Here is a 26,620-nt window from a genome sequence, read left to right on the forward strand (position 1 = left end):
AGATAGCTTTAACAGTTTCTTACGTATCCTGAAAAACTAGCTTTTTAGAAATGAAATAAAACGTCTTTTCAACCAAATTAATTAGTGTTTGGCTTGCACGGTTAGCACGTGCATTGTCCCCAGTATTACATTGTTTGCCTTGCAAGGTTAGCACGTGTATTGTCGCCAGTATTAGTATTACAGTGTTTGGCTTGCACGGTTAGCACGTGTATTGTCGCCAGTATTACAGTGTTTGGCTTGCACGGTTAGCACGTGCATTGTCGCCAGTATTACAGTGTTTGGCTTGCAAGGTTAGCACGTGTATTGTCGCCAGTATTACAGTGTTTGGCTTGCACGGTTATCACGTGTATTGTCGCCAGTATTACAATGTTTGGCCTGCACGGTTAGCACGTGTATTGTCGCCAGTATTAGTGTTTGGCTTGCACGGTGTTTGGCTTGCACGGTTAGCACGTGTATTGTCGCCAGTATTACAGTGTTTGGCTTGCACGGTTAGCATGTGCATTGTCGCCAGTATTAGTATTACAGTGTTTGGCTTGCACGGTTACCACGTGTATTGTCGCCAGTATTACAGTGTTTGGCGTCCACGGTTAGCACGTGCATTGTCGCCAGTATTACAGTGTTTGGCGTCCACGGTTAGCACGTGCATTGTCGCCAGTATTACAGTGTTTGGCTTGCACGGTGTTTGGCTTGCACGGTTAGCACGTGTATTGTCGCCAGTATTACAGTGTTTGGCTTGCACGGTTAGCACGTGTATTGTCGCCAGTATTACAGTGTTTGGCTTGCACGGTTAGCATGTGCATTGTTGCCAGTATTACAGTGTTTGGCTTGCACGGTTAGCATGTGCATTGTCGCCAGTATTAGTATTACAGTGTTTGGCTTGCACGGTTAGCACGTGTATTGTCGCCAGTATTACAGTGTTTGGCGTCCACGGTTAGCACGTGCATTGTCACCAGTATTACAGTGTTTGGCGTCCACGGTTAGCACGTGCATTGTCGCCAGTATTACAGTGTTTGGCTTGCACGGTGTTTGGCTTGCACGGTTAGCACGTGTATTGTCGCCAGTATTACAGTGTTTGGCTTGCACGGTTAGCACGTGTATTGTCGCCAGTATTACAGTGTTTGGCTTGCACGGTTAGCACGTGCATTGTCGCCAGTATTACAGTGTTTGGCTTCCACGGTTAGCACGTGTATTCTCGCCAGTATTACAGTGTTTGGCTTGCACGGTTATCACGTGTATTGTCGCCAGTATTACAGTGTTCGGCTTGCACGATTAGTACGTGTATTCTCGCCAGTATTACAGTGTTTGGCTTGCTCGGTTAGCACGTGTATTCTCGCCAGTATTACAGTGTTTGGCTTGCACGGTTATCACGTGTATTGTCGCCAGTATTACAATGTTTGGCCTGCACGGTTAGCACGTGTATTGTCGCCAGTATTACAGTGTTTGGCTTGCACGGTGTTTGGCTTGCACGGTTAGCACGTGTATTGTCGCCAGTATTAGTATTACAGTGTTTGGCTGGCACGGTTAGCACGTGCATTGTCGCCAGTATTACAGTGTTTGGCTTGCATGGTTAGCACGTGCATTGTCGCCAGTATTACAGTGTTTGGCTTGCACGGTTAGCATGTGCATTGTCGCCAGTATTACAGTGTTTGGCTTCCACGGTTAGCTCGTGTATTCTCGCCAGTATTACAGTGTTTGGCTTGCACGGTTATCACGTGTATTGTCGCCAGTATTACAGTGTTTGGCTTGCACGATTAGCACGTGTATTCTCGCCAGTATTACAGTGTTTGGCTTGCTCGGTTAGCACGTGTATTCTCGCCAGTATTACAGTGTTTGGCTTGCACAGTTAGCACGTGTATTCTCGCCAGTATTAAAAATCAGTTGTGTTAATTGCAGTGGATAGTTGGGATTTCATATGTAGGTCATCACCAGGAAGAGGATCCGGAAAATTAGTTTTAAAATTAAAAATCATTTATAGCACTTCCTTTTATGGAGTCCCATCTTTAACGTGCCGCTCTTTGGAATATGATATCGTAAATAATTCGCGGTTATTAGAACATAAATAAAGTGCAGTGCAACTAATTTATTTAGGCCAGTAAATAAACATACTAAATGTGGTTTGGGTTCGCAACTGAAGCGCCCTTTATAACAGGTGTTTGTACTATACGTGGCCCCTTATGACAGGTTCGACCACACACTGTCCGAGATTAATCAATACATACAAGTATTTCTACTCTGCGTGTAAATATTAAAGTGGGATAAAATTGATTTCCTTATTTTAGCTACAACTGTTTGGAAAGAAACAACATCGTCTGTTTAATTTAACTCTCAAATTCCAATTAAATTTCCGTCGTCAATATTGACAGGATTAAGGAAGTCTGTATGGTACATAATTACACGGAATCGTCTAAGTTCATTAATTAAAAGTTTCCTTTGAGTTTTTATGTACATAAGAATCATGTTATCTTATTTCTGTGTTTGTCTCTTTTAGTTTTGTTAGTTGAGTTTTTATTTTGTACAGTCCGAACCATGGGGCCATGTTCCCGAAGCTATCGTTGTACATAACGACATCGTTAAGGCGTCGTGGAGGAACAGCTGATGTGCCAGGAAGTGTCGTTCCGGGTGTTAATTACTAGCGATATCGTTATTTTAACAACAGCTCCTACCCTGTTGTTAGAGTGTCGTAAAGTAAAATGTTTGTTGTAGTTGAGCATGTAAAACACGGAATATTGTTTTAATCGTACGATTCGGTGTCAACATTCGACATCCTGCACAATGACAACTGCGATGGTTGTAATGCTTTGGAAGAAGACTGACGGTGCCAAGAGTCTTCAGGGATAGAAATAATCGTCTTGATTACATGGATGACATTGAATTACAAGACAGATACAGAATGGATAGGAGAGGAATATTGTATCTATGCAGTACATTGCAAATGGATCTCGAGAGACAGACGCGCAGAAGTGGTGCGTTACCGGTGTCGATACAAATTGTAGCAGCCCTACGTTATTATGCTACAGGACATTTTCAGGCAGTAACGTGTGAGGTACATGGTATTAGCCGGTACTCTGTTTCTAGGTGCATACATGCAGTTTCAAAGTCTATTGTCACCAAATTGCAGAACGTACATGTAAAATTCCCTTACACGGATGCTGAAATGAGAAACACAAAAGAAGATTTCTTTAAATTGACAAATTCCCCCAACGTTCTCGGGGCCTTAGATGGAACTCTCATCCCAGAGCAAGGTCCTTCACGTGACGAACACTTTTGTTCCAGCCACAAAGGATATCATGCTATCAACGTTCAGTGCATAATGTCAGCTAATGGTGTTTTCTTGGACATCGTGGCAAAATGGCCTGGTGCAACACATGATGCATTGATATGGAGAAATAGTGGAATTGCGGAATTGTTTAAGAATGGTCAAGTTGATGGCGGTATGTTATTAGGAGATTCAGGATACCCTATTAGACCATGGCTAATGACTCCGTTCTTGCAGCCGGCATCACTACAAGAAAGAGCATACAACAGAGCCCATAAAACAACTAGAAGTTCCTGCGAGAGGGCATTTGGTGTGTGGAAATCAAGATGGCGCTGCCTACATAGGTCATGAAGAAGCATGATGTTTATTCCAGAGCGATGTGTCCTTGTCATCGTTGCAACTGCTGTTCTTGAGATCATTTGCAAAGACATGTTGATCCCAGATCCCCCAAATGACTTCATTGATGACACAAGTGACGTACAAGGTGAGGTGGTAGATCACGAAGTCAACGATGCTAGAGACGATCAATTGCGGAGATAGAGTCGGAGTCAACTGTTATTGGTGCACTTCAACAACTAATGTGGCTTTGTCTGAACATTTCATTAGTTATCATAAATACAAGTAGCATGGACATTGTGATAACGAACCAATATTACAATAACATGATAAAGCTGTTTCAGTATCACTCCCATCTCATCCTTGTTTTACAGAGATAAACCTTTCTATTGCGGCCAGTTTTTGTTTTTCTACAGCTAAGTGACATTTTTCAACTTCTAGACGTTCCTTTTCCATCGCAAGTCTTTGTTGGTCAGTCTTCAGCCTTTCTCTTTTGATGGTGACGAGTTCGACAGCAGGGTCATCAGGCAAAGGGGCTGTTTTCCTAGGTGATGACGCAAGAGATTTATGATCAGTCGGTTCACTGTAATATAAAAATGCAATTGTGATAAATCATATGAAATAGGGGCGGGACGTAGCCAAGTTTTAAAGCGCTCGCTCGACGCGTGGTCGGTCTGGGATCGATCTCCGTCGGTGGGCCCATTGGGCTATTTCTCGTTCCAGCCAGTGCACCACGATTGGTATATGTGGTATGCACTACACTGTCTGTGGGATGGTGCATATAAAAGATCCATTGATGCTAATCGAAAAGAGTAGCCCATAAAGCGGCGATAGCGGGTTTTCTCTCTCAATACCTGTGTTGACCTTAACCATATGTCTGACGCCATATAACCGTAAATAAAATGTGTTGAGTGCGTCGTTAAATAAAACATTTCTTTCTTTCTTTATATATAAGCACGCAATATGACTCTTATCATGTTTAACCTAGCCACTAAAGGCGGCCTAGACGTACGATAAAAACTGAATATAATATAATAGGTCTTATAAAATTTAATTTCTGAGATCTATTTCGCACCTCTGTACTAAACGACAAAGGGATTTCCCATGTTACGAAATGCTTCCAACGACAGTATAACGATACTGTAACTGCACGTTCGACTAACGTATCGTTGTGGTGTCGTTATTGTACTTTTGCGACGTCGCTAGGGCATAACGACCGACAACTTCGGGAACATGGCCCCAGGGTAATTATACCTTATAACTAACGGCACAAAATATTTGAAAAACCTAACAATTCGCTTATGTCTGTCTCGATGGATGAATACATGAATGGATGAATGGACGGATGGATGAATCGATGGGTGGGTGGATGGATGGATGAATCGATGGTGGATGGTTGTATGAATGAACCAATTAATTAATTAATTATGAAGTAAATCAATGAATATAAAACTAAACATATGTTCATTTTACTTCCTTCTTTTGTTTCCCCTTCCTTTTGTTGTTCTTGTTGATGCTCAAATACGTCTACGTTTATTCATAACAAGGTTTTGTTTGTGTTCTCACATATACATTGCGTTTGTTGCTAGGATGTTTGTTGTTTTGGGGCGGTATCTAGATCAGTCGGTAGAGTGCTCCGCTGTAGTGCTTGGCTGTAGGATCGAACCTCCTCGCTGGACCCATTCTCTCAAAGGTCATGGTATGTGCTGTCCTTCCTTTGAGAAAGTGCATGAATGAATGAATGTTTAACGACACCCCAACACAAAAATACACATCGGCTATTGGGTGTCACAAATGGTTTGAGAAAGTGCATGAATGAATGAATGTTTAACGATACCCCAACACAGAAATACACATCGGCTATTGGGTGTCACAAATGGTTTGAGAAAGTGCATGAATGAATGAATGTTTAACGACACCCCAACACAAAAATACACATCGGCTATTGGGTGTCACAAATGGTTTGAGAAAGTGCATGTGAAAGATTCCTTACTGCTAATGGAAAAATGTTACGAGTCCCGGTTATCAAATGTCATCCAGTGATTCGTAAATCAATCTGCTCTCGTAGTGTCGTTAAAGAAAATAAACTTTAATTTTAACAATGATTCGTAAATCAATCTGCTCTCGTAGTGTCGTTAAAGAAAATAAACTTTAATTTTAACAATCATTCGTAAATCAATCTGCTCTCGTAGTGTCGTTAAAGAAAATAAACTTTAATTTTAACAACGGCTGTTTACTACTCATGTTTTTATAATGTACAGCGTTTAATCCAAAGCAATATACTTATATATTACGACCAACATAACAAAATATTTGAAACATCAAACACTTAGACTTATTCACATGAACAAAATTTACACATGCGTAACATTGCATATGTTAATTTGCACAGTGTACAATAGTAAAATATATTAAGCGTTCGCATGATCTTTACAAAAGACTTGTAATTCTCAGAAAATCCACATTGTTCGATTCTGATGCTAAACTGAAATACGTCTGACGCAATACCTTATTAGTATTTTGATGTGACTCCTCACCCTCACTAACTGTAATACGTCTGACGCATTTACCTTATTAGTATTTTGATATGACGCCTCTCTAACCGAAATACGTCTGGCGCAATACCTTATTAGTATTTCGATGTGACGCCTCACCCTCACTAACTAAAATACATCTGACTCAATACCTTATTAATATTTTCATGTGACGCCTCACCCTCACTAACTGAAATACGTCTGACGCAATACCTTATTATCATTTTGATGTGACGCCTCACTAATTGAAATACATCTGACGCAATACCTTATTAGTATTTAGATGTGACGCCTCACTAACTTAAATACGTCTGGCGCAATACCTTATTAGTATTTCGATGTGACGCCTCACCCTCACTAACTGAAATACATCTGACTGAATACCTTATTAGTATTTTCATGTGACGCCTCACCCTCACTAACTGAAATACGTCTGACGCAATACCTTATTAGTATTTTGATGTGATGCCTCACTAACTAAAATACATCTGATGCAATACCTTATTAGTATTTAGTTGTGACGCCTCACTAACTCAAATACGTCTGACGCAATATCTTATTAGTATTTTGATGTGACGCCACACCCTCATTAACTTAATACATCTGACTCAATACCGTATTAGTATTTTGATGTGACGCCTCACCCTCACTAACTGAAATACGTCTGACGCAATACCTTGTAAGTATTTTGATGTGACGCCTCACCCTCACTAACTGAAATACATCTGACGCAATACCTTATTAGTATTTTGATGTGACGCCTCACCCTCACTAACTGAAATAAATCTGACGCAATACCTTATTAGTATTTTGATGTGACGCCTCACCCTCACTAAATGAAATACATCTGACGCAATACCTTATAATTTTCATGTAACGCCTCACCCTTACGGGGCGGGACGTAGCTCAGTGGTAAAGCGCTCGCTTGATGCGCGGTCGGTTTGGGATCTATCCTCTTCAGTGGGCCCATTGGGCTATTTTTCGCTCCAGCCAGTGCATCACGACTGGTACATCAAAGGCCGTGGTATGTGCGTGGGATGGTGCATATAAAAGATCCCTTGCTGCTAATCGAAAAGAGTAGCCCACGAAGTGGCGACAGCGGGTTTCCTCCCTCGATATCTGTGTGGTCCTTAACTATATGTCCGACGCCATATAACCGTAAATAAAATGTGTTGAGTGCGTCGTTAAATAAAACATTTCCTTCATTTCCTTTCCTCACCCTCACTAACTGAAATACGTCGGATGCAATACCTCATTAGTATTTTGATGTGACGCCTCACCCTCACTAACTGAAATACGTTGGATGCAATACCTCATTAGTATTTTCATGTGACGCCTCACCCTCACTAACTGAAATACGTCGGATGCAATACCTCATTAGTATTTTGATGTGACGCCTCATTCTCATTAACTGAAATACGTCGGACGTAATACCTTATTAGTATTTTGATGTGACGCATCACTAATTGAAATATGTCTGACGCATATACCTTATTTGTATTTTAACATGACAATTCATCATTTTGATGAAAACAATTTGACAAGTCGTGACCATGGCTCTTTCTCTCTCTCTCTCTCTCTCTCTCTCTCTCTCTCTCTCTCTCTCTCTCTCTCTCTCTCTCTCTCTCTCTCTCTCTCTCTCTCTCTCTCTCTCTATCTATCTATCTATCTCTCTCTCTATCTCGCTCGCTTGCTCTCTGTCTGTCTGTCTGTCTGTTACGCCGGTTAGAGATATTCTATGCAGAACGTGATGGGACCTACACGACGCTATTAACACTTGTATGAAATATATTACGCCGGTTAGAGATATTTTGTGCAGAACGTGATGGGACCTACAAGACGCTATTAACACTTGTATGAAATATATTACGCCGGTTAGAGATACTCTATGCAGAACGTGATGGGACCCACAAGACGCAATTAACACTTGTATGAAATATATTACGCCGGTTAGAGATGCTCTATGCAGAACGTGATGGGACCCACAAGACGCAATTAACACTTGTATGAAATATATTACGCCGGTTACATATACTCTGTGCAGAACGTGATGCGACCCACAAGACGCAATTAACACTTGTATGAAATATATTACGCCGGTTAGAGATACTCTGTGCATAACGTGATGGGACCCACAAGACGCAATTAACACTTGTATGAAATATATTACGCCGGTTAGAGATACTTTGTGCAGAACGTGATGGGACCTACACGACGCTATTAACACTTGTATGAAATATATTACGCCGGTTACATATACTCTATGCAGAACGTGATGGGACCCACACGACGCAGTTAACACTTGTATGAAATATATTACGCCGGTTACATATACTCTTTGCAGAACGTGATGGGACCCACAAGACGCAATTAACACTTGTATGAAATATATTACGCCGGTTAGAGATACTCTGTGCAGAACGTGATGGGACCTACACGACGCTATTAACATTTGTATTAAATATATTACACCGTTTAGAGATACTCTATGCAGAACGTGATGGGACCCACACGACGCTATTAACATTTGTATTAAATATATTACACCGTTTAGAGATACTCTGTGCAGAACGTGATGGGACCTACACGACGCTATTAACATTTGTATTAAATATATTACACCGTTTAGAGATACTCTATGCAGAACGTGATGGGACCCACACGACGCTATTAACATTTGTATTAAATATATTACACCGTTTAGAGATACTCTATGCAGAACATGATGGGACCTACAAGTTGTATTTCTTATTAGTGTTACTCCAATTAGAACTACAGCTGTTCTATTTTGCTCAGTTGCAAACAAGACATATATTCACGTTTACACATTATAAATAAATATGGGTTATATTCAAACTTTCATATTATATACTGTATTGATAGGTACACATGTATACTACTACTACTAGTATTTTGATGTATATAGCTAACTTTTTCATGTTTAGATATTAAATCACCTACAGGGCACACAAGGATGAAACAAAATTCATCTTTTATAAGCCCGTTGATACAAATCTGACATGTCCTGTCCCTGCTCACAATGCCCAACCTTCGACCTTTCCCTATTTCTAGCTTGTGTGTAGAACAACGCAATGTTGCTAATGCGTATCTAATACAATTCATCTTGTTCATTTTGATATAGGTTTTTGCCACTTTTGCTAATAAACATCTTTCAACCTTTCTTTTAAATATATTATAAAAGCAGTTGTTTCCTGCCCCTTGAAATACCCATACATAACAGTTCTTTTATCATTAGTACACTAGTTTTTCTTCCCATACAGGTGAATTTGAAATAACATATTATAACATTGTTTAGGTAATCTATTATTTTCGGTGTTTGGTAGTTTTAGAAAATAGTGTATTGGTATGCATATATAGCAAATACCCAGTTCAGATCTAGCGCATTCACTTCTGGCAACTTCCTATGAGACAAGTGTTAAAATCTGAATCAGAACAGGTAATGCTACTGTTTTAATTACGGTTACCTTTCCTGTTATTGACAGATTTTTAAACAAGTGATTCAGTAAATATTTATTACATGCATTTTCCAGTGAAGAATCCAAAAGAAGGGTGATGGGGTGCGCAACCCGGAATTTTTATTTTGCGTCGTAAATGTCACGTACAACAGATGAATACAATGCTTTTATTGGTTTAGTTGTGACGAAAAAAAAGTTTGTTTTGTTTAACGATACCACTAGAGAACTGATTAATTAATCATGCGTTATTGGATGTCAAATATTTGGTAACTGAGATTGAGTCTTAGAGAGGAAACCTGCTATATTGTTCCATTTGTAGCAATGGATCTTTTATATGCACTGTCCTACAGACAAGAAAGCACATACCACGGCCTTTGACTAGTTGTGGTGCACTGGTTGGAACGAAAAAAATACCCAATCTTCTGAATTGATCCATCGAGGTGGTTCGATCCAAGCACTTCAGGTGAGAACTCAACTGACCGAGCTAAACCCCGCCCCAAGTTGTGACGATTGTCACACATTAGTGTGTAATATATATTGGTGTACTTTTGAATACTATTCATTAAAGCTAGAGTGCCAATGTATTCATGTTAATGTCATCTGTGGTATGTTAATTACATTTTATTATTGTTAATGTCATCTGTGGTATGTTATTGACAGTTTATTATTGTTAATGTCAATTCATGTTAGTATAATTTTTAGCATGATAATGTCAGTTTGGGCATGCTTATTTCAGTATGAAGATTAGATTCAAAGGATAACCAATAGTAAAATAAAGTTCTACATGTCCTGATTTTCAATACCCAACATTTGCTTGTTCTAACTGTGTATAAAAATTTACTTCCGGTGTTGCGTTCCACATCTCGTGCGGTATTTCTTGTGAAAAGAAAAACATGTTTCAGTGTTTTTAAAACTGTTACAAATGCTTTTATCTCCCAGATGTTGGTAGTAATTGGAAAGAATGACACTTAGCTGGGTTTTGTTGGTCTGCTAAATTCTACAGCTCCGTGTTAACTGTATACAAGTTTTTGCTTTCTCAAATTGCCGTTGTGCCAGGCATAGGCGTACGGACTCCCATTTTTGTAGGGTTTGTGTGTGTGTGTGGGGGGGGGGGGGGGGGGGTGTCTGGCAGGCTTTTGCCCGAATTATACGAAAATGACCGAATCTGGATAACAACATTTATTCATATCAGCATTACTACCAAACAGCTACATATGGTTGCAAACGAATCACTACGCAATTGTACAACTAATGTTGAGGGTAGAATGATGTAAATACATGGTAAAAACGTCTCAGATTAGCACATTTTGTATAATTTTTGCCCGAATTTGAGGTTTTGCTCCAGCACTAGGGGGCAGTTGGCCACACACACACACTGCCCCTCTAGTTCGTATGCTTATGTAAGGAAGGAAGGAAATGTTTTATTTAACGACTAACACAACACATTTTATTTACTGTTATATGGCGTCAGACATATGGTTAAGGACCAGACAGATATTGAGAGAGGAAACCTGCTGTCGCTACTTCATGGGCTACTCTTTTTCGATTAGCAGCAAGGGATATTTTTTATGCACCATCCCACAGACAGGATAGCACACACGATGGCCTTTGATATGCCAGTCGTGGTGCACTGGTTGGAACGAGAAATAGCCCGATGGGCCTACCGACGGGGATCGATCCCAGACAGACCGCGCATCAAGCGAGCGCTTTACCACTGGGATACGTCCCGCCCACGTAGGCCTACGTACGTTAATTTGTAAATTTATCGATGTATAAGTCACAAATTGTGTAAAATCGCTTAGCGTAGCGAAGCGCTTTGATACAAAATTTGTGACTCTTATACATCGATAAATTCACAACAAAATGACAAAAAATTCTTATATTTACAAATAGCACAACTTATTTAGTTAAAGGGATATTCCTGAATTTGCTGCATTGTGACATGTTTCCGACTAATAAAATATTTCTACGATTAAACTTACATATTAAATATGTTTTCTTGTTTAGAATATCGATGTTTGTATATTCAATGTGTTTCTGGTCGTCTTAATATTAGTTAGAAGTTCAAACTGGATTTCGTCTTCAAATAATTTCGTACGTACGAAAAAAAAAAAAAAAAAAAAAAAAAAAAAAATATATATATATATATATATATATATATATATATATATATATATGATGATGATAATGTAAAGGGGCTTGAACGCCGAAGGTGCCAGGCGCCGTCTATTTTTAGACATTAGGTCATGGAGTGGGAGTGGGAACTATTTTCGCGTGCCCCTATCCAACATGGTTCAGGCACGTCCACCATGGATCCGCGTTCTGACTTCGTCAGCCCACGGTTCCATGGCGGAGGGGGGGGGGGGGGATGTATTTGTGTGATGGGGACATATAATAATTGGTAAGACCTTAACTATAAAATTCTATTACCAGGGACAACTGTGTTTAACTTTACTTATATATATCAAAATGATATATTATCTATATTTCTTTATTGTTTAGAAACACCATAAATTTTGTAGACAGGCTATATCATTTAATTACTTTTATCTTTAGTTGGTGTTATTTTTGATCGGGCTGTTCCAATATTGTTATTAAAATAATCATAAATTAAAACAAATTATACATTTTATTAACCTATCTTTTTAGCCCTAGAGAAGGAGGTTGGTATAGGCGGGCGGGGCATCGCGTCCAATCCAGCCCGCGCGTAACCCCAGGGTAGGCCAGAAGCCGGCCGGATTTCCACGGGGAAGGCGCGCTGGGGGGGGGGGGGGAGGCATCCTACCAGGCATTCTATTGGTCAAAACCGCCTACGCCCTACCGCACCCAAAACAGCACCCTACCACGGCGTCCCCCCCCCCCCCCCCCATCCCGCCTAACCCAAAGTTATCCATACAGCAATCTGGTCTAGGTTAACAATGTTAATATGAAGGGTAGGGAAGGAGGGAGTGATGAGGGTAGGAATGATATGTAATGAAAACCCGCCAATCACGTCCGGACCGCCGAGGTGGAAACGTATCTCCGAACAGTTGTTTCAGTTATTGGCTCCGAGGTGTCCAAAGGATCTCTTCAGCATTCGTACGCCTACACCCGCAAGGGTGCGTCACCCATACACATGACATAGTCATTGCTATATAAGCCCTAGGACAGTCCAGATGACCACTTATTCGTCAGGTGGACTGCCCCGGTAGCAGTCCGGTTATTTTCATTTAATACATTAAATATGGACTGCTCAAGTTAATACCAGTTTAAAAATGTTATATAAAAGGAAAGGGTACATATATCATTAAAACAATACTTAAAAGGCTAAGAGGAAAGTAAACTCATACTAATATTAAAAGAGAGGGGAGTGGTCCACTCAATTTAATCACACTGACCACTCCCTCCTCACGCTTTCTTCCCAGATTCACTCACATCATTCAATCCGGTCAGCCAACAAGCGGTGCACCCACTGCCAGGTACGTGCCCCGCTGCTGCCCGACCCGGATACCACTCATATCCATTCATTCATGCCAAATATTATGGCCAAATACATAGATTCACACTCCATAGTTCACACCATAAAGTAAATATAAAACCAAACCAAAAACACTTACCGGGTTGGGCGCCGGCAAGCTGTGAACCAGTTGATTTCTTTAAGTCTTCCAGAGTGTTAGGTCATGGTGTGGTGCAATTTAAATTCAAACTGTGAGAATGTCTCATTTGAGATACACTTTTCAACGAGATTATCAAGAAAAGTGGACTGAAGAAATATTTATCATTAAGAGGAGATACTATAGAGATGGGTTTCCCATCTACCAGTTGGAAGATTATGCAGGCGATTCCATTCAAGGTACTTTCTATGAAAATGATTTACAACAAGTTTTCAAAACAAATGATAGGATTTGGAAGGTGGAGAAAGTGCTTAAGCAAAGAAAGAGGAGAGCAGAAAAAGAGGTGTTTAAGTGGATGGGCTATCCTAAAAAGTTCAACAGTTGGATTCAAGAAACAGATATTCAACATATATAAATAACACTTCCTATGTTTTGACTTTGTTTTCAAAGGATCAATGTACTGTTCTTTCCACACAGTAGCTTCATTTCCCTCGTCTATGTCTGAAGGGGATCGTTGGTTTAATGACCTGTGTGGTCTATGATTATAACCATCTACTAGATCTTGGAGAATATCCAGGTAATGATAAGTCTGTTTGTAAGTAAAATATCTGTACATAGCAACTTTAAGAGTTCGTATGACTCGTTCAGCATAGGAAGCTTTGGTTTCGTTTTGAGTGACGTAGTATGTTATACCTTTGCTTTTCAAAAAGATTTCACGTTATTGTTATTGAATTCACGCCCTTTATCAGATCTTATGATCTCAGGTAGAGGTGCAGTGGAAAATATGTTTTTCAGTCCTGTAATCACAGATTCGGGTGTTTTGTTTTTTAATGGTTCAACCCACAAGTATCTTGTAAATACATTGACAGCGATCAACAGGAATTTCACACTATTATTATCCGAAGAAAGATTAGACACATCAGCTAAGTCAACATCCCATCGGGAATTCAATCCAGTCGCCACGAGTCTGTTTCTTTTGAATTTGTAGCGCAACGATCGCTGAAGCGAGTAAGCGTCTTGGGAAGCTAGCCACTGCTTGATATGGTCAAAGCTAATTTCAAATTTACCTTTCTTTTTCACAATGCGATACAGTTTATTGACTCCCGAAAAGGAAGCTGCATGTTTTGAATTATAATAAATCTCTGACAAATACTCCTTCCACCTTTCAATGGGCATGGTTTTGGATTAAATGAAATAAAAACGAAGGCTTGATCATATTTATATTAGATACACTTAATAGCTTACAATACGTTTTGCTTATGTCTACGGATGACCTTGCAAACACTTCACAACAGTGATATCCATCTCACATGTGGACTTTCTGTTTGTGGCACAGTTGACTAAAGAGGTACGTTGGCCGTATTATAAGCCAAATTAAACCAATGACAATACTGTGAATACAATTTTTTTTTTTTTTTAAAATGCAAGAATCCGTGACCTCGATTCGGCCGGTACATAGTGTACAATACATTTTGTTTACACAGCTGCCTGCACGCGACCAAGCTGTACGTACCAGACGTCAGCTTAGAAATGTGACCCTGTTTCGCCATATAATGTTTGCATTACAACTTCATTTGCACAGATCGCTCAGTATATCTCACTCATTATTATCTTGGCAATGTAACACAAAAGCGTTATTATCTGTTAAACAAACGCTGTATTAGTTTATTTAAACCAGTACGCTGGCAAAAACAGTAAAGTGCATACACTACAACAGTGACCTGGTTTTCGGCCGATAGCGTGTATTTACTACAGCGTGACCTGATCTGACCTAGCCACTGACGCGTACTTATTTATAGAACAATAGCGTATTGCACCACCTTTCCTGTCTTGGACAGAGAGGCCGGCCAAGGCCGGCAACTGTGCCCACGACAGGCGTGCGCTACAACAGCTTGCTCTGAACGTGCACGTAAAACCCTTTGACCTTGACCATTGCACCACACCATGACCTAATGTCTAAAAATAGACGGCGCCTAGCGCCTTCGGCGTTCAAGCCGCTTTTCATTATCATCATCATATATATATTTAGGAAATAAAATGAAATTTAACCTAGTACAAATATTAGAACGATCAGAAACATGTTTAATATACAGCCACTAATATTTTATGCCAAAAAATATATTTGATATTTAATTACAGTTGTTAAAAAGTCTCTGTTAGTGGATAACATTTAATTGCAGCAAACTCAGGAATGTCCCTTTAAAACTACACATAATTCATAAATCAGTGTCTAACTTTATTCCCATGATCTGATTTACGCATTGACTTCCCAGTTGATGTAATGACGTCATTTTCTGATGTTTTTAGTTTAAAATCCTAAACTACGACACGCAATTTTACGTAGTTTGTAACAGTTGTACATCGATAAATGCATTTAAAAATGACAAAAGGTTCTTATATAAATACGTGCGCAAAGAGTGGGGTTCGGCGGTGATCCCTCTCCTTGATCAAGCAAATGTTCTCTTTTTTTCAATTTGTTTCAATACTTTTTTCCGGGGAAGCATCTCTTAACCCTAATCAATTTCGCTACCCACAGTATTTATGCACAAGCGCCTGAATACACTATATTTAGTTAAAATACACATAAATCAGCTTCAGGCGTCCTTTCTATGACCTTTTTACGTAATGACCTCCCAGCTGCCGTAATGACGTAATTTTCTGAGGTTTATCGAAGGATAACTTTCAGTTTTTCTTCGAGGTCGTCCAATCAGAATAGAGTAAATCGTATGAATGAATGAATGAATGAATGAATGTTTAACGACACCCCAGCACGAAAAATACATCGGCTATTGGGTGTCAAACTATGGTAATGCAAACAAATAAAGTGATGATCAACATCAATATAAAAATTCAAGATTTAAACAACAACACAGTGTAAAGAACTGTGCAAAAACACAAATATCACAGATAGATACTGACTTTTACTCAAAATTTATTTGTGCTGTATTAGCCATTCTCAAAGAATGAATGTTTAACGACACCCAAGCAGGAAAAATACATCGGCTATTGGGTGTCAAACTATGGTACAATAAATGGTATAAATGAATGAATGAATTAATTAATTAATTAATGTTTAACGACAGCCCAGCACAAAAATACATCGGCTATTGGGTTTCAAACTGTGGTACAGTAAATCGTATAAATGCGGAAAGTTTGTAACTATAACAACGCAAATAAATCTCTGTTAAAAGACGTTTAAATGCTGGGGGGATAGGGGGGTAGAAATAAAATTGTTAACATGTTTAAACGTATCCTGATGTTTTTGTTACGACATTAAAATGTTTTTAAATAAACTTCAGTTAAAAGACATTTAAACGTTTTTAAATACGTTTTACTTAAAAGAAGTTAAATTGTTTTAAAGTATATTTTAGTTATAAGCCGTTTAACCGTTCTTAAATGAGTTTTACTTATAACACGTTTAAAGGTTTTAAATACGTATTCGTTAAAAGACGTTTACATGTTTTAAATAGCCTACGTGTTAGTTAAATGACGTTTAAATGTTTTAAATACGTGTTAGCTAAATGGCGTTCAAATATTTTAAATACGTGTTAGTTAAATGACGTTTAAATGTTTCAGACCGTGATTCCTGGTTTGCACGTCTGATAATGTTTTTCTCAATATAGTGGTTCGTGTTTTGAAAGATCCCTGCAAATACGGACACCTATTACTTATAGGACGAGCGGGATTTAGCTCAGTCGGTTGAGTGCTCACCTGAGGTGTTTGCGTCGCAGTATCGAACCACCTCGGTGGATCCATTCAACTGACTGGATATTTTTTTCTTGTTGTAACTAGTTCACTACAACTGGTCAAAGTCCGTGGTATGTGCTTTCTTGTCTGTGGAAAGGTGCATATAAAAGATCCCTTGCTACTGATGGACACGTAGCGGGTTTCCTCTCTAAGACTATGTCAGAGTTACCAAACGTTTGACATCCAATAGCCGATGATTAATTAATCAATGTTCGCAAGTGGTTTCATTAAACAAAACAAACAAACAAACAAACAAACCTTTACTTATATGACTTTACGTTGTGGTACTGAAATCAACGCAGCTTCTAAATGGGATTTCCTGTCTAATAGTAATAGGACCTTTCTGTGTCGCAAATGAGAAGGCATTAGAATGTAAGGGACACTGCACCATACTATATTGTCATTGAATAACAGAAGTACTGTTTAGTAACTAAGAGTTTCAAACAAGTTAGAAGGACGCTTGTATCATGACCTAATATACTTGTATATAACAACACAAATCCTGCCGTGCACATCGAGAATACTACATGAGCGGCTGTAGGATACCGTTTATCTTACAACGAGTTGTTTCTATAGAGAATACTACAGGCTCTAATAGATCAAATCAATTCCTATTGCCGATAATGTTAACGTTTACTAATAAATCTGATATAAGCAGCGTTTCAACACACCCAGGAAATACAGCAATAGAAAATGTGGCACCTCACATCTAATCTACCTGTAAGAAAATGGGGGGTCACGTATCATTTAAGAGATTTAATTAATGTTTTTAATAGCAACCGTCATTTTTGCTGAAAATTGCAGTTCCATTTTTGGGGGTACCCCGCATTAGTTTCAACCTCTGGTATATACTGCCTAACAACTGTATAACAAATAAAAGTGTATTTATTTATTGTCAATGGATAATAGTATTTGCACAAATAATCAATGTCACATATTGCTACCAATCACACACACAGCTGCTTTTACTCCGTAAATATTTGACGGTGCACGTCGAACTTTGACACAGAACTCTCTTCTTTGGTACTATGCAACCTATACCCCAAAAAACATTTTTTCAGGATCTTCTGTGTTCTGATATGATGTGAGAACATAATCGAAAGTGTTGTTCCTACAGTGCAACCTGATTCAATGTACACCTCAGGAAGCATCGGTGTTATGCAAAGTTGTATACAAATGCAATGTATCATATTTAAAACAAATAATAAATAAAAATACTACTCTTGAAAATACATACTATTGATTGGTTGTGTATGCTTAGTCGTGTATGTAGTGTGTGCATACATAGTCAGAGTCTCTTATTTCCAATAAATAATTACCTTAAAACTCATTTATTACAGTGACCCTGTGTTTTGAAAGACTTTCATGGACATATGATAAGAACTTCACTAGAAAAAAAGCACATTACATATTTGACGGTGCACGTCGAACTTTGACACAGAACTCTCTTCTTTGGTACTATGCAACCTACATGAGCGGCCGTTGGATACCGTTTATCTTACAACGAGTTGTTTCTATAGAGAATACTACATGAGCGGCCGTTGGATACCGTTTATCTCACAGCGAGTTGTTTATATAGAGAATAATACATGAGCGGTCTTTGGATCTTGTTTATCGTACAACGAGTTGTTTATATAGAGAATACTACATGAGCGGCCGTTGGATACCGTTTATGTTACGAGTTGTTTATAGAGAGAATACTACATGAGCGGCCGTTAGATATCGTTTATCTTACGAGTTGTTGATAGAGAGAATACTACATGAGCGGCCGTTAGATACCGTTTATCCTACAACGAGTTGTTTATAGAGAGAATACTACATGAGCGACCGTTAGATACCGTTTATCTTACAACGGGTTGTTTATAGAGAGAATACTACATGAGCGGCCGTTAGATACCGTTTACCGTACAACGAGTTCTTTATATAGAGAATACTACATGAGCGGCCGTTAGATATCGTTTATCTTACAACGAGTTCTTTATAGAGAGAATACTATATGGGCGGCCGTTAGATATCGTTTATCTTACGAGTTGTTTATATAGAGAATACTACATAAGCGACCGTTAGATACCATTTATCTTACAACGAGTTGTTTATAGAGAGAATACTACATGAGCGGCCGTTAGATATCGTTTATCTTACGTGTTGTTTATAGAGAGAATACTATATGGGTGGCCGTTAGATATCGTTTATCTTACAACGAGTTGTTTATAGAGAGAATACTATATGGGTGGCCGTTAGATATCGTTTATCTTACAACGAGTTGTTTATAGAGAGAATACTACATGAGCGGCCGTTAGATATCGTTTATCTTACAACGAGTTGTTTATATAGAGAATACTACATGAGCGGTCGTTAAATACCGTTTATCTTACGAGTTGTTTATAGATAGAATATATATATATATATATATATATATATATCCCCTCGTCTGTCTTGGACCCAGTCACTGGCGAAAACAGCTATTGTACCCAGGAAATACGTGCTTGAACCTTAGTTAGATATAGGCACGTTAATATGTTATCCAATCCTAAATATTTGTATGTTTTAGCATTTTTGAGCTGATCTCCGAGGATGAACTTCGTCTTATAGTTAATTGCATTTACATTTCTTATCACTATTTACCAAGTTTCCTTCTTGTATATAGGTATAATAGGGGTTTTTGCAAGTCGTGAGCGTTACTTTCCAGTATCGTCGGCATATAGGTATAATAGGGGTTTTTGCAAGTCGTGAGCGTTACTTTCCAGTATCGTCGGCATATAGGAACCAAAGCAATATTAGGAAGCAATCGTGTTTATCTATGGCGGTGGCTACCCCTGAACAATTCAAATTAGTAGATGGTTTTTTTACAACATTAAATAAAGGGAATAGAAAACACGTGACAACGTTTCACTTTGGTGAAACCGGTTGTTATTAGTCACCTACTGGTACAACCGGAGACCACTATAGGTTTCATCTCCGTCCTTCTGGCTGTCTGTCTGTCTGTGTGTCAGTCTGTCTGTTCACCTACTGGTACAACCGGAGACCACTATAGGTTTCATCTCCGTCCTTCTGGCTGTATGTCTGTCTGTCTGTGTGTCAGTCTGTCTGTTCACCTACTGGTACAACCGGAGACCACTATAGGTTTCATCTCCGTCCTTCTGGCTGTCTGTCTGTCTGTCTGTGTGTCAGTCTGTCTGTTCACCTACTGGTACAACCGGAGACCACTATAGGTTTCATCTCCGTCCTTCTGGCTGTCTGGCTGTCTGTCTGTGTGTCAGTCTGTCTGTTCACCTACTGGTACAACCGGAGACCACTATAGGTTTCATCTCCGTCCTTCTGGCTGTCTGTCTGTCTGTCTGTGTGTCAGTCTGTCTGTTCACCTACTGGTACAACCGGAGACCACTATAGGTTTCATCTCCGTCCTTCTGGCTGTATGTCTGTCTGTCTGTGTGTCAGTCTGTCTGTTTTCACCTACTGGTACAACCGGAGACCACTATAAGTTTCATCTAAGTCCTTCTGGCTGTCTAACTGTCTGTCTGTCTGTGTGTCAGTCTGTCTGTTTACCTATTGGTACAACCGGAGACCACTATAGGTTTCATATCCGTCCTTCTGGCTGTCTAACTGTCTGTTTGTGTCAGTCTGTCTGTTCACCTACTGGTACAACCGGAGACCACTATAGCTTTCATCTCCGTCCTTCTGGCTGTGTAACTGTCTGTATGTGTGTCAGTCTGTCCGTCTGTGATACATATATTACACCCACCCCCCCCCCCCCCCCCCCCCCCCACCTGAAATCGCTTTTTTTAAATTTAATATATCTGACATTGATATCTGACATTATTATATTTACTCAACATAGAAATATATGCCCAATATCTCTGCAATCTATTTTGGAACCCCCTTTTCAAAATACTATGTACGCCCATGCTTGGGATGGGGGTTTTTTTCACAATGTTTCGAGATATCGAGCTAAAATTTATATGTATAGCTTTATCATGTACTGTTACATATCACGAGTGACAGAATCATGGCCTTTGAACTTACATATATGAATCTCGTTCCAACCAGTGCACCACATTTCTTTTCCTGGCTCTGTTTTATTTTTAGCAATGCCTGAATATACTGAGATGAAATTGTGTTCACAGCCTTGTCGTGTACTGTTACACTTTAACGTTCATGGCGATTTACCCATTTTTCACAGAGTTATGACCCTCGAACACTTCTTGGGCCTGGTAGGGGGCATTTATTGCTTTAGCAGTACTATCAGAATTCGTATTTACACTGGCAGAGCGTTTTATGTCTTGAAGCATTTTTGGACAATTCTAGGAATTTCCCATTTATGTTATAGTTTAATAATGTTTGTCAAAGGAATCTAGCTACTCTAGCACCGTCGTGGTTTATGATTTTACAGTAATGGAAGATAGTGTGTTTGTGAGATGCATCTTGACTTGTATGATAATTAATAAATTCACCGAATGTTTCACCCACAGCCGGGTTGTGTCAGACTCCACGTGCTTTGTAATATGTTAACGATTCATGCTGAACGAATTTCACCCGAGAACTTGTTTACTTGTCTAAAGTCCACGCCGATCGCTGCCAAATCACATACAGGTTCCGTTTGTTCAGAGAAATATAATTCCTTTTGGAATGAGTATTTAACGCGGGTCGTCTCTGTAATAAGATGAAGCAGCTCGAGAAGTCCGTGTTTTAGTGTGAACAAAGGGGAGCTGTCAGCGACAGCAAACACAACTTTATTCACTGTGGCTTTTGGAAAATATTATAGTTATTAAGGTTATTTATTTTAGTTCTGTTTATAATCGTGACCTAGTGTTCCCGGGTTTATTTGGGGGTTTTCTTCTAATTCTTCCAAGATAATTTTTTTTTTATTATTATTAATTTTGTTTAATATCACTAACACATTATAAACTACGGCTCTATTTGGGTCAACGACTTTAAGAGCGCTTTGTGAATTATTCTCCAGGTGTGTCACCGTGTGTGTGTGTGTGTGTGTGTGTGTGTGTGTGTGTACATATATATATAATTATAGGTTGTCTCTTCTATTTCAGATTCAATATGCTCAAAATGGCGGGAAATGCGGTGTTTGTGGTGATCCATGGCAAGGACCACACGAAAATGAGCCTGGTGGGAAATACGCAAATGGGATTATTGTGAAAAAATACAAACCGGGTCAAATAATGGAGGCTGGAGTTCAGCTGACAGCCAATCACAAGGGGTATTTCGAGTTTCGTCTCTGCCAAAATGACATTCCTTTCCAAAAGATAACCCACAACTGCTTGGACGAACACGTGCTCCGATTGGCGGGGACGGAGGAGGTGCGGTTCAAAGTTCCCGGCAATGTGGGGGGCGACCGGGTGATCCGCGTCAAGCTCCAGCTGCCTAAAGACGTCAAGTGCTCGGCTTGCGTCTTCCAGTGGAAGTACAACGCCGGAAACAGTTGGGGAACAAACCCGGACGGAACCTCGTGCATCGGCTGTGGCAAGCAGGAACAGTTCTACGGCTGCGCGGATATTGCGATCGGCCACGACGAAGTGCACGTGGGCTCCGTGCCGCCTAAACACCCGTGGTACTCAGAGCCCCGGGACCCGAACTGGCACTGGGGGATCGTGTCCAGCAACAATGACGACGACGACCCCTTTGACTCCGGGGCGACACCTTTCTGCGGAGGCCGCGTTGGAACGACGCTCCTACTAGTGACCGTGCTGGAACTACTTCTTTCGTGAAATTAATACGCTGCATCAAATTGTTATACTAATACTTCAGAGTTTTTATATATATATATATATATATATATATATATATATATATATATATATATGTGTGTGTGTGTGTGTGTATGTGTGTGTGTGTGTGTGTGTGTGTACGTGTATGTGTGTGTATGTGTGTGTGTGTCTTGGAACAGTTTGATTGTCGATAACCAGGTGGAACAAATGGTGACCCATTATACAACCAGCAATAACACGTCGCAGATCACCACACCTGGCAGCCTCAACACGTTTAGTAGTTCATAACAAACACGTTTAGTAATTCATAGCGAACACGTTTAGTAGTTCATAACAAACACGTTTAGTAGTTCATAGCGAACACGTTTAGTAGTTCATAGCAAACACGTTTAGTAGTTCATAGCAAACACGTTTAGTAATTCATAACAAACACGTTTAGTAGTTCATAGCAAACACGTTTAGTAGTTCATAACAAACACGTTTAGTAGTTCATAACAAACACGTTTAGTAGTTCATAGCGAACACGTTTAGTAATTCATAGCGAACACGTTTAATAATTCATAGCGAACACGTTTAATAATTCATAACAAACACGTTTAGTAGTTCATAGCGAACACGTTTAGTAATTCTTAACAAACACGTTTAGTAGTTCATAACAAACCCGTTAATAGTTCATAGCAAACATGTTTAGTAGTTCATAGCAAACATGTTTAATAATTCATAGTGAACACGTTTAATAATGCATAGCGAACACGTTTAATAATTCACAGCGAACATGTTTAGTAGTTCATAACAAACACGTTTAGTAATTTATAGGGCACACGTTTACTAGTTCATAACAAACACGTTTAGTAGTTCATAGCAAACACGTTTAATAATTCATAGCAAACACGTTTAATAATTCACAGCGAACACGTTTAGTAGTTCATAACAAACACGTTTAGTAGTTATAACAAACACGTTTAGTGATTCATAGCAAACACGTTTAGTAGTTCATAACAAACACGTTTAATAATTCATAGCGAACACGTTTAATAATTCATAACAAACACGTTTAATAATTCATAGCGAACACGTTTAGTAGTTCATTACAAACACGTTTAATAATTCATAGCGAACACGTTTAGTAGTTCATAACAAACACGTTTAATAATTCATAGCGAACACGTTTAATAATTCATAACAAACACGTTTAATAATTCATAGCGAACACGTTTAGTAGTTCATTACAAACACGTTTAATAATTCATAGCGAACACGTTTAGTAGTTCATAACAAACACGTTTAATAATTCATAGCGAACACGTTTAATAATTCATAACAAACACGTTTAATAATTCATAGCGAACACGTTTAGTAGTTCCTAACCAGCACGTTCAGTAGTTCATAACAAACACGTTTAGTAGTTCATTACAAACACGTTTAATAGTTCATAATAAACACGTTTAATAATTCATAACAAATACGTTTAATAATTCATAACAAACACGTTTAGTAAATTATAAGAAACACGTATGGTAATTCATGTATGTATATAATAGGTAATACTTAATATATTGGATATCCTATAAACTACTGGAATCGGACTGTCTTCGTAGCACATCCCGGTGGATACGTTTTGCGGGAAATTATTTTATTAATGAGTATTGTCTGAGAACGTGTCGATTACGTATATTGTCTGGGAACATGTCGATTACGTATATTGTCTGGGAACATGTTGATTACGTATATTGTGGGAACATGTTGATTACGTATATTGTCTGGGAACATGTCGATTACGTATATTGTCGGGGAAAATGACGATTACGTATATTATCTGGGAACATGTCGATTACGTATATTGTCTGGGAATATGTCGATTACCTGTATTGTCTAGGAACATGTCGATTACGTATATTGTCTGGGAACTAGTTAATTACGACCTGTCACATTCACAGATGAAAAGTTATCATTTTGATATAAATTGTACAAAAACAGCTGGCGGTAGTGATCAAGTCTGTCAGATGTACAGATATTGTGTAGTTTGCTTTGTATCGCAAAAACACGGAGGGATATAATTGGGGGTGGACTTTAGGTATGGTTGTACATGTAGTTATATTCGGAACGACAAAACAAGTCTCAACTGATCGAGACTCCATAACGTCGCTCTCTTGTACGACCGAGGTATGATTCGTGGACTCCGTCAATGCTTTCCGACAGGACTCGCTTAATTTTAAAGATCTAAATCTGGAGAAATTTCAGATATCACATTTTCTCTGTGTTCTATTGTTGTAAACGACTAGACTGATCTTGGCGCTTAATGTAATGAATGTGACGGGTGAAAAACCAGTCAATTCGAAAGTGGCTCGTCTAGACAACTTCCCTTTTAATTTGCGACATGTAAAATGTAACACTGGTAGCAATATGTTTATGTTCGATGTACTGGCCCGTGCTTATAAACCTTAAAGTCTAGACTTTAATAAAGTGCTTATAAACCTTAAAGTCTAGACTTTAATAAAGTGCTTATAAACCTTAAAGTCTAGACTTTAATAAAGTGCTTATAAACCTTAAAGTCTAGACTTTAATAAAGTCCAGACGTTAACGTCATGGCAACGCCATTCAAATAGCATTTCGTTAAAGTCTGGACTTTATTAAAATCAAGACTTTAAGTTTTATAAGCACGGGCCAAGTAGCAACGATACTCCACTTATTGGGAAGTGTGTGGTCATCTGTGTAATATGACCTTGTCAACAGATTTGTAGGTTTGTATTGAATTTGAACTACAAATCGATAGTCGATAGGACATGTTGACAATGTGTGATTGTTGTGATTGATTATTTGATTAAATAAAAGGTTAATGACGTAAGATATTGGCTTTATCCTGTGTAGGTAGGAATACGGAACTACACGAGACTTGCCGAGCTGAATTCCCCATCCGTCTTGAACAGGATAAAGCCAATATCCTACGTCATTAACATGTTATTGTTTTTATTCTGCAACTCTGAGTGAGAAAATCAATTGTATTCCTAGCTCAATCTAAACAACAAACACGTTTTTGTATAATTTCATTAAAATGATTAATGACTTCTTTCTTGTAATACTTTGTTAGTCACGTTCAAAAGTAGTTTTAAATCATAATTTGTAAATCAACTACATTTTTATAGCACACCACAAAGCTCTATTTCGATTGAAATCAATGATGTAAAGAACATGAAACTGATCTGATTGTCGACCCAATGCAAAAGAGTCGAATTCGACATCACTTCTTCTTCCGGCCATTATAGTATTTGCGTACACACAGCGGCTGCAGGGTGAAACGTCTTCTGTTACAGAGGTGTTTAATGCCCAGTGTTCATAGCAGGCAACACGTCGATATCGTTGCATTGTATACTACTTTAGTAGTATTGTTAAACTGGCCTTGTACATATTGTGTTGCGCATGTTGTTGCTTTTATAGATTTTAATTTAGAAATAGTTTACTGACGTAGAGCAGTAAATTAAGATTCATTCGCACAAGGAATTAAGCTTGCAGAAGGACTGCCACTCCCAATGCCAGCTTAGAAAATCTAAACTTGCATAGGATAGAGCTCAATGGGATACATACAGCTGTGGTGGTATGCACTCGTGACTCACTGTAAACACGGTGATCAATGCGAACGTCATCCTGCCGCACCGGTGACACCCGTCACGAGAACAATCCACAGTCATCAAGTCCATATTCAAAATGTAGAGGATCTTTTCCAACAAGATTAAAAGGCATGTACAAGGTTAAAATAGGGTATTACATATGACGTTATTGTAGTCTATCGTCATGTCGTGAAATGGTTAAAATAGGGTATTACATATGACGTCATTGTAGTCTATCGTCATGTCGTGAAATGGTTAAAATAGGGTATTACATATGACGTCATTGTAGTCTATCGTCATGTCGTGAAATAGGGTATTACATAAGACGTCATTGTAGTCTATCGTCATGTCGT

At 38.9% G+C, this 26,620-nt stretch overlaps 1 protein-coding gene across 1 annotated transcript in view; it reads left to right on the forward strand.

Annotated features, from left to right (window-relative positions):
* LOC121379135 overlaps positions 1-25,727 on the forward strand; it is a 49,914-nt gene extending 24,187 nt beyond the window's left edge. The window contains exon 2 of the mRNA XM_041507620.1: positions 21,988-25,727. Coding sequence (XP_041363554.1) covers positions 21,988-22,662 — 675 coding nt within the window. The 3' untranslated portion in view covers positions 22,663-25,727. The remainder of the gene's footprint in view (positions 1-21,987) is intronic.
* The last annotated feature ends 893 nt before the right edge of the window (positions 25,728-26,620 follow it).

Source organism: Gigantopelta aegis, chromosome 8, assembly GCF_016097555.1.
Source record: "Gigantopelta aegis isolate Gae_Host chromosome 8, Gae_host_genome, whole genome shotgun sequence".
Lineage (NCBI taxonomy): Eukaryota > Metazoa > Mollusca > Gastropoda > Neomphalida > Peltospiridae > Gigantopelta > Gigantopelta aegis.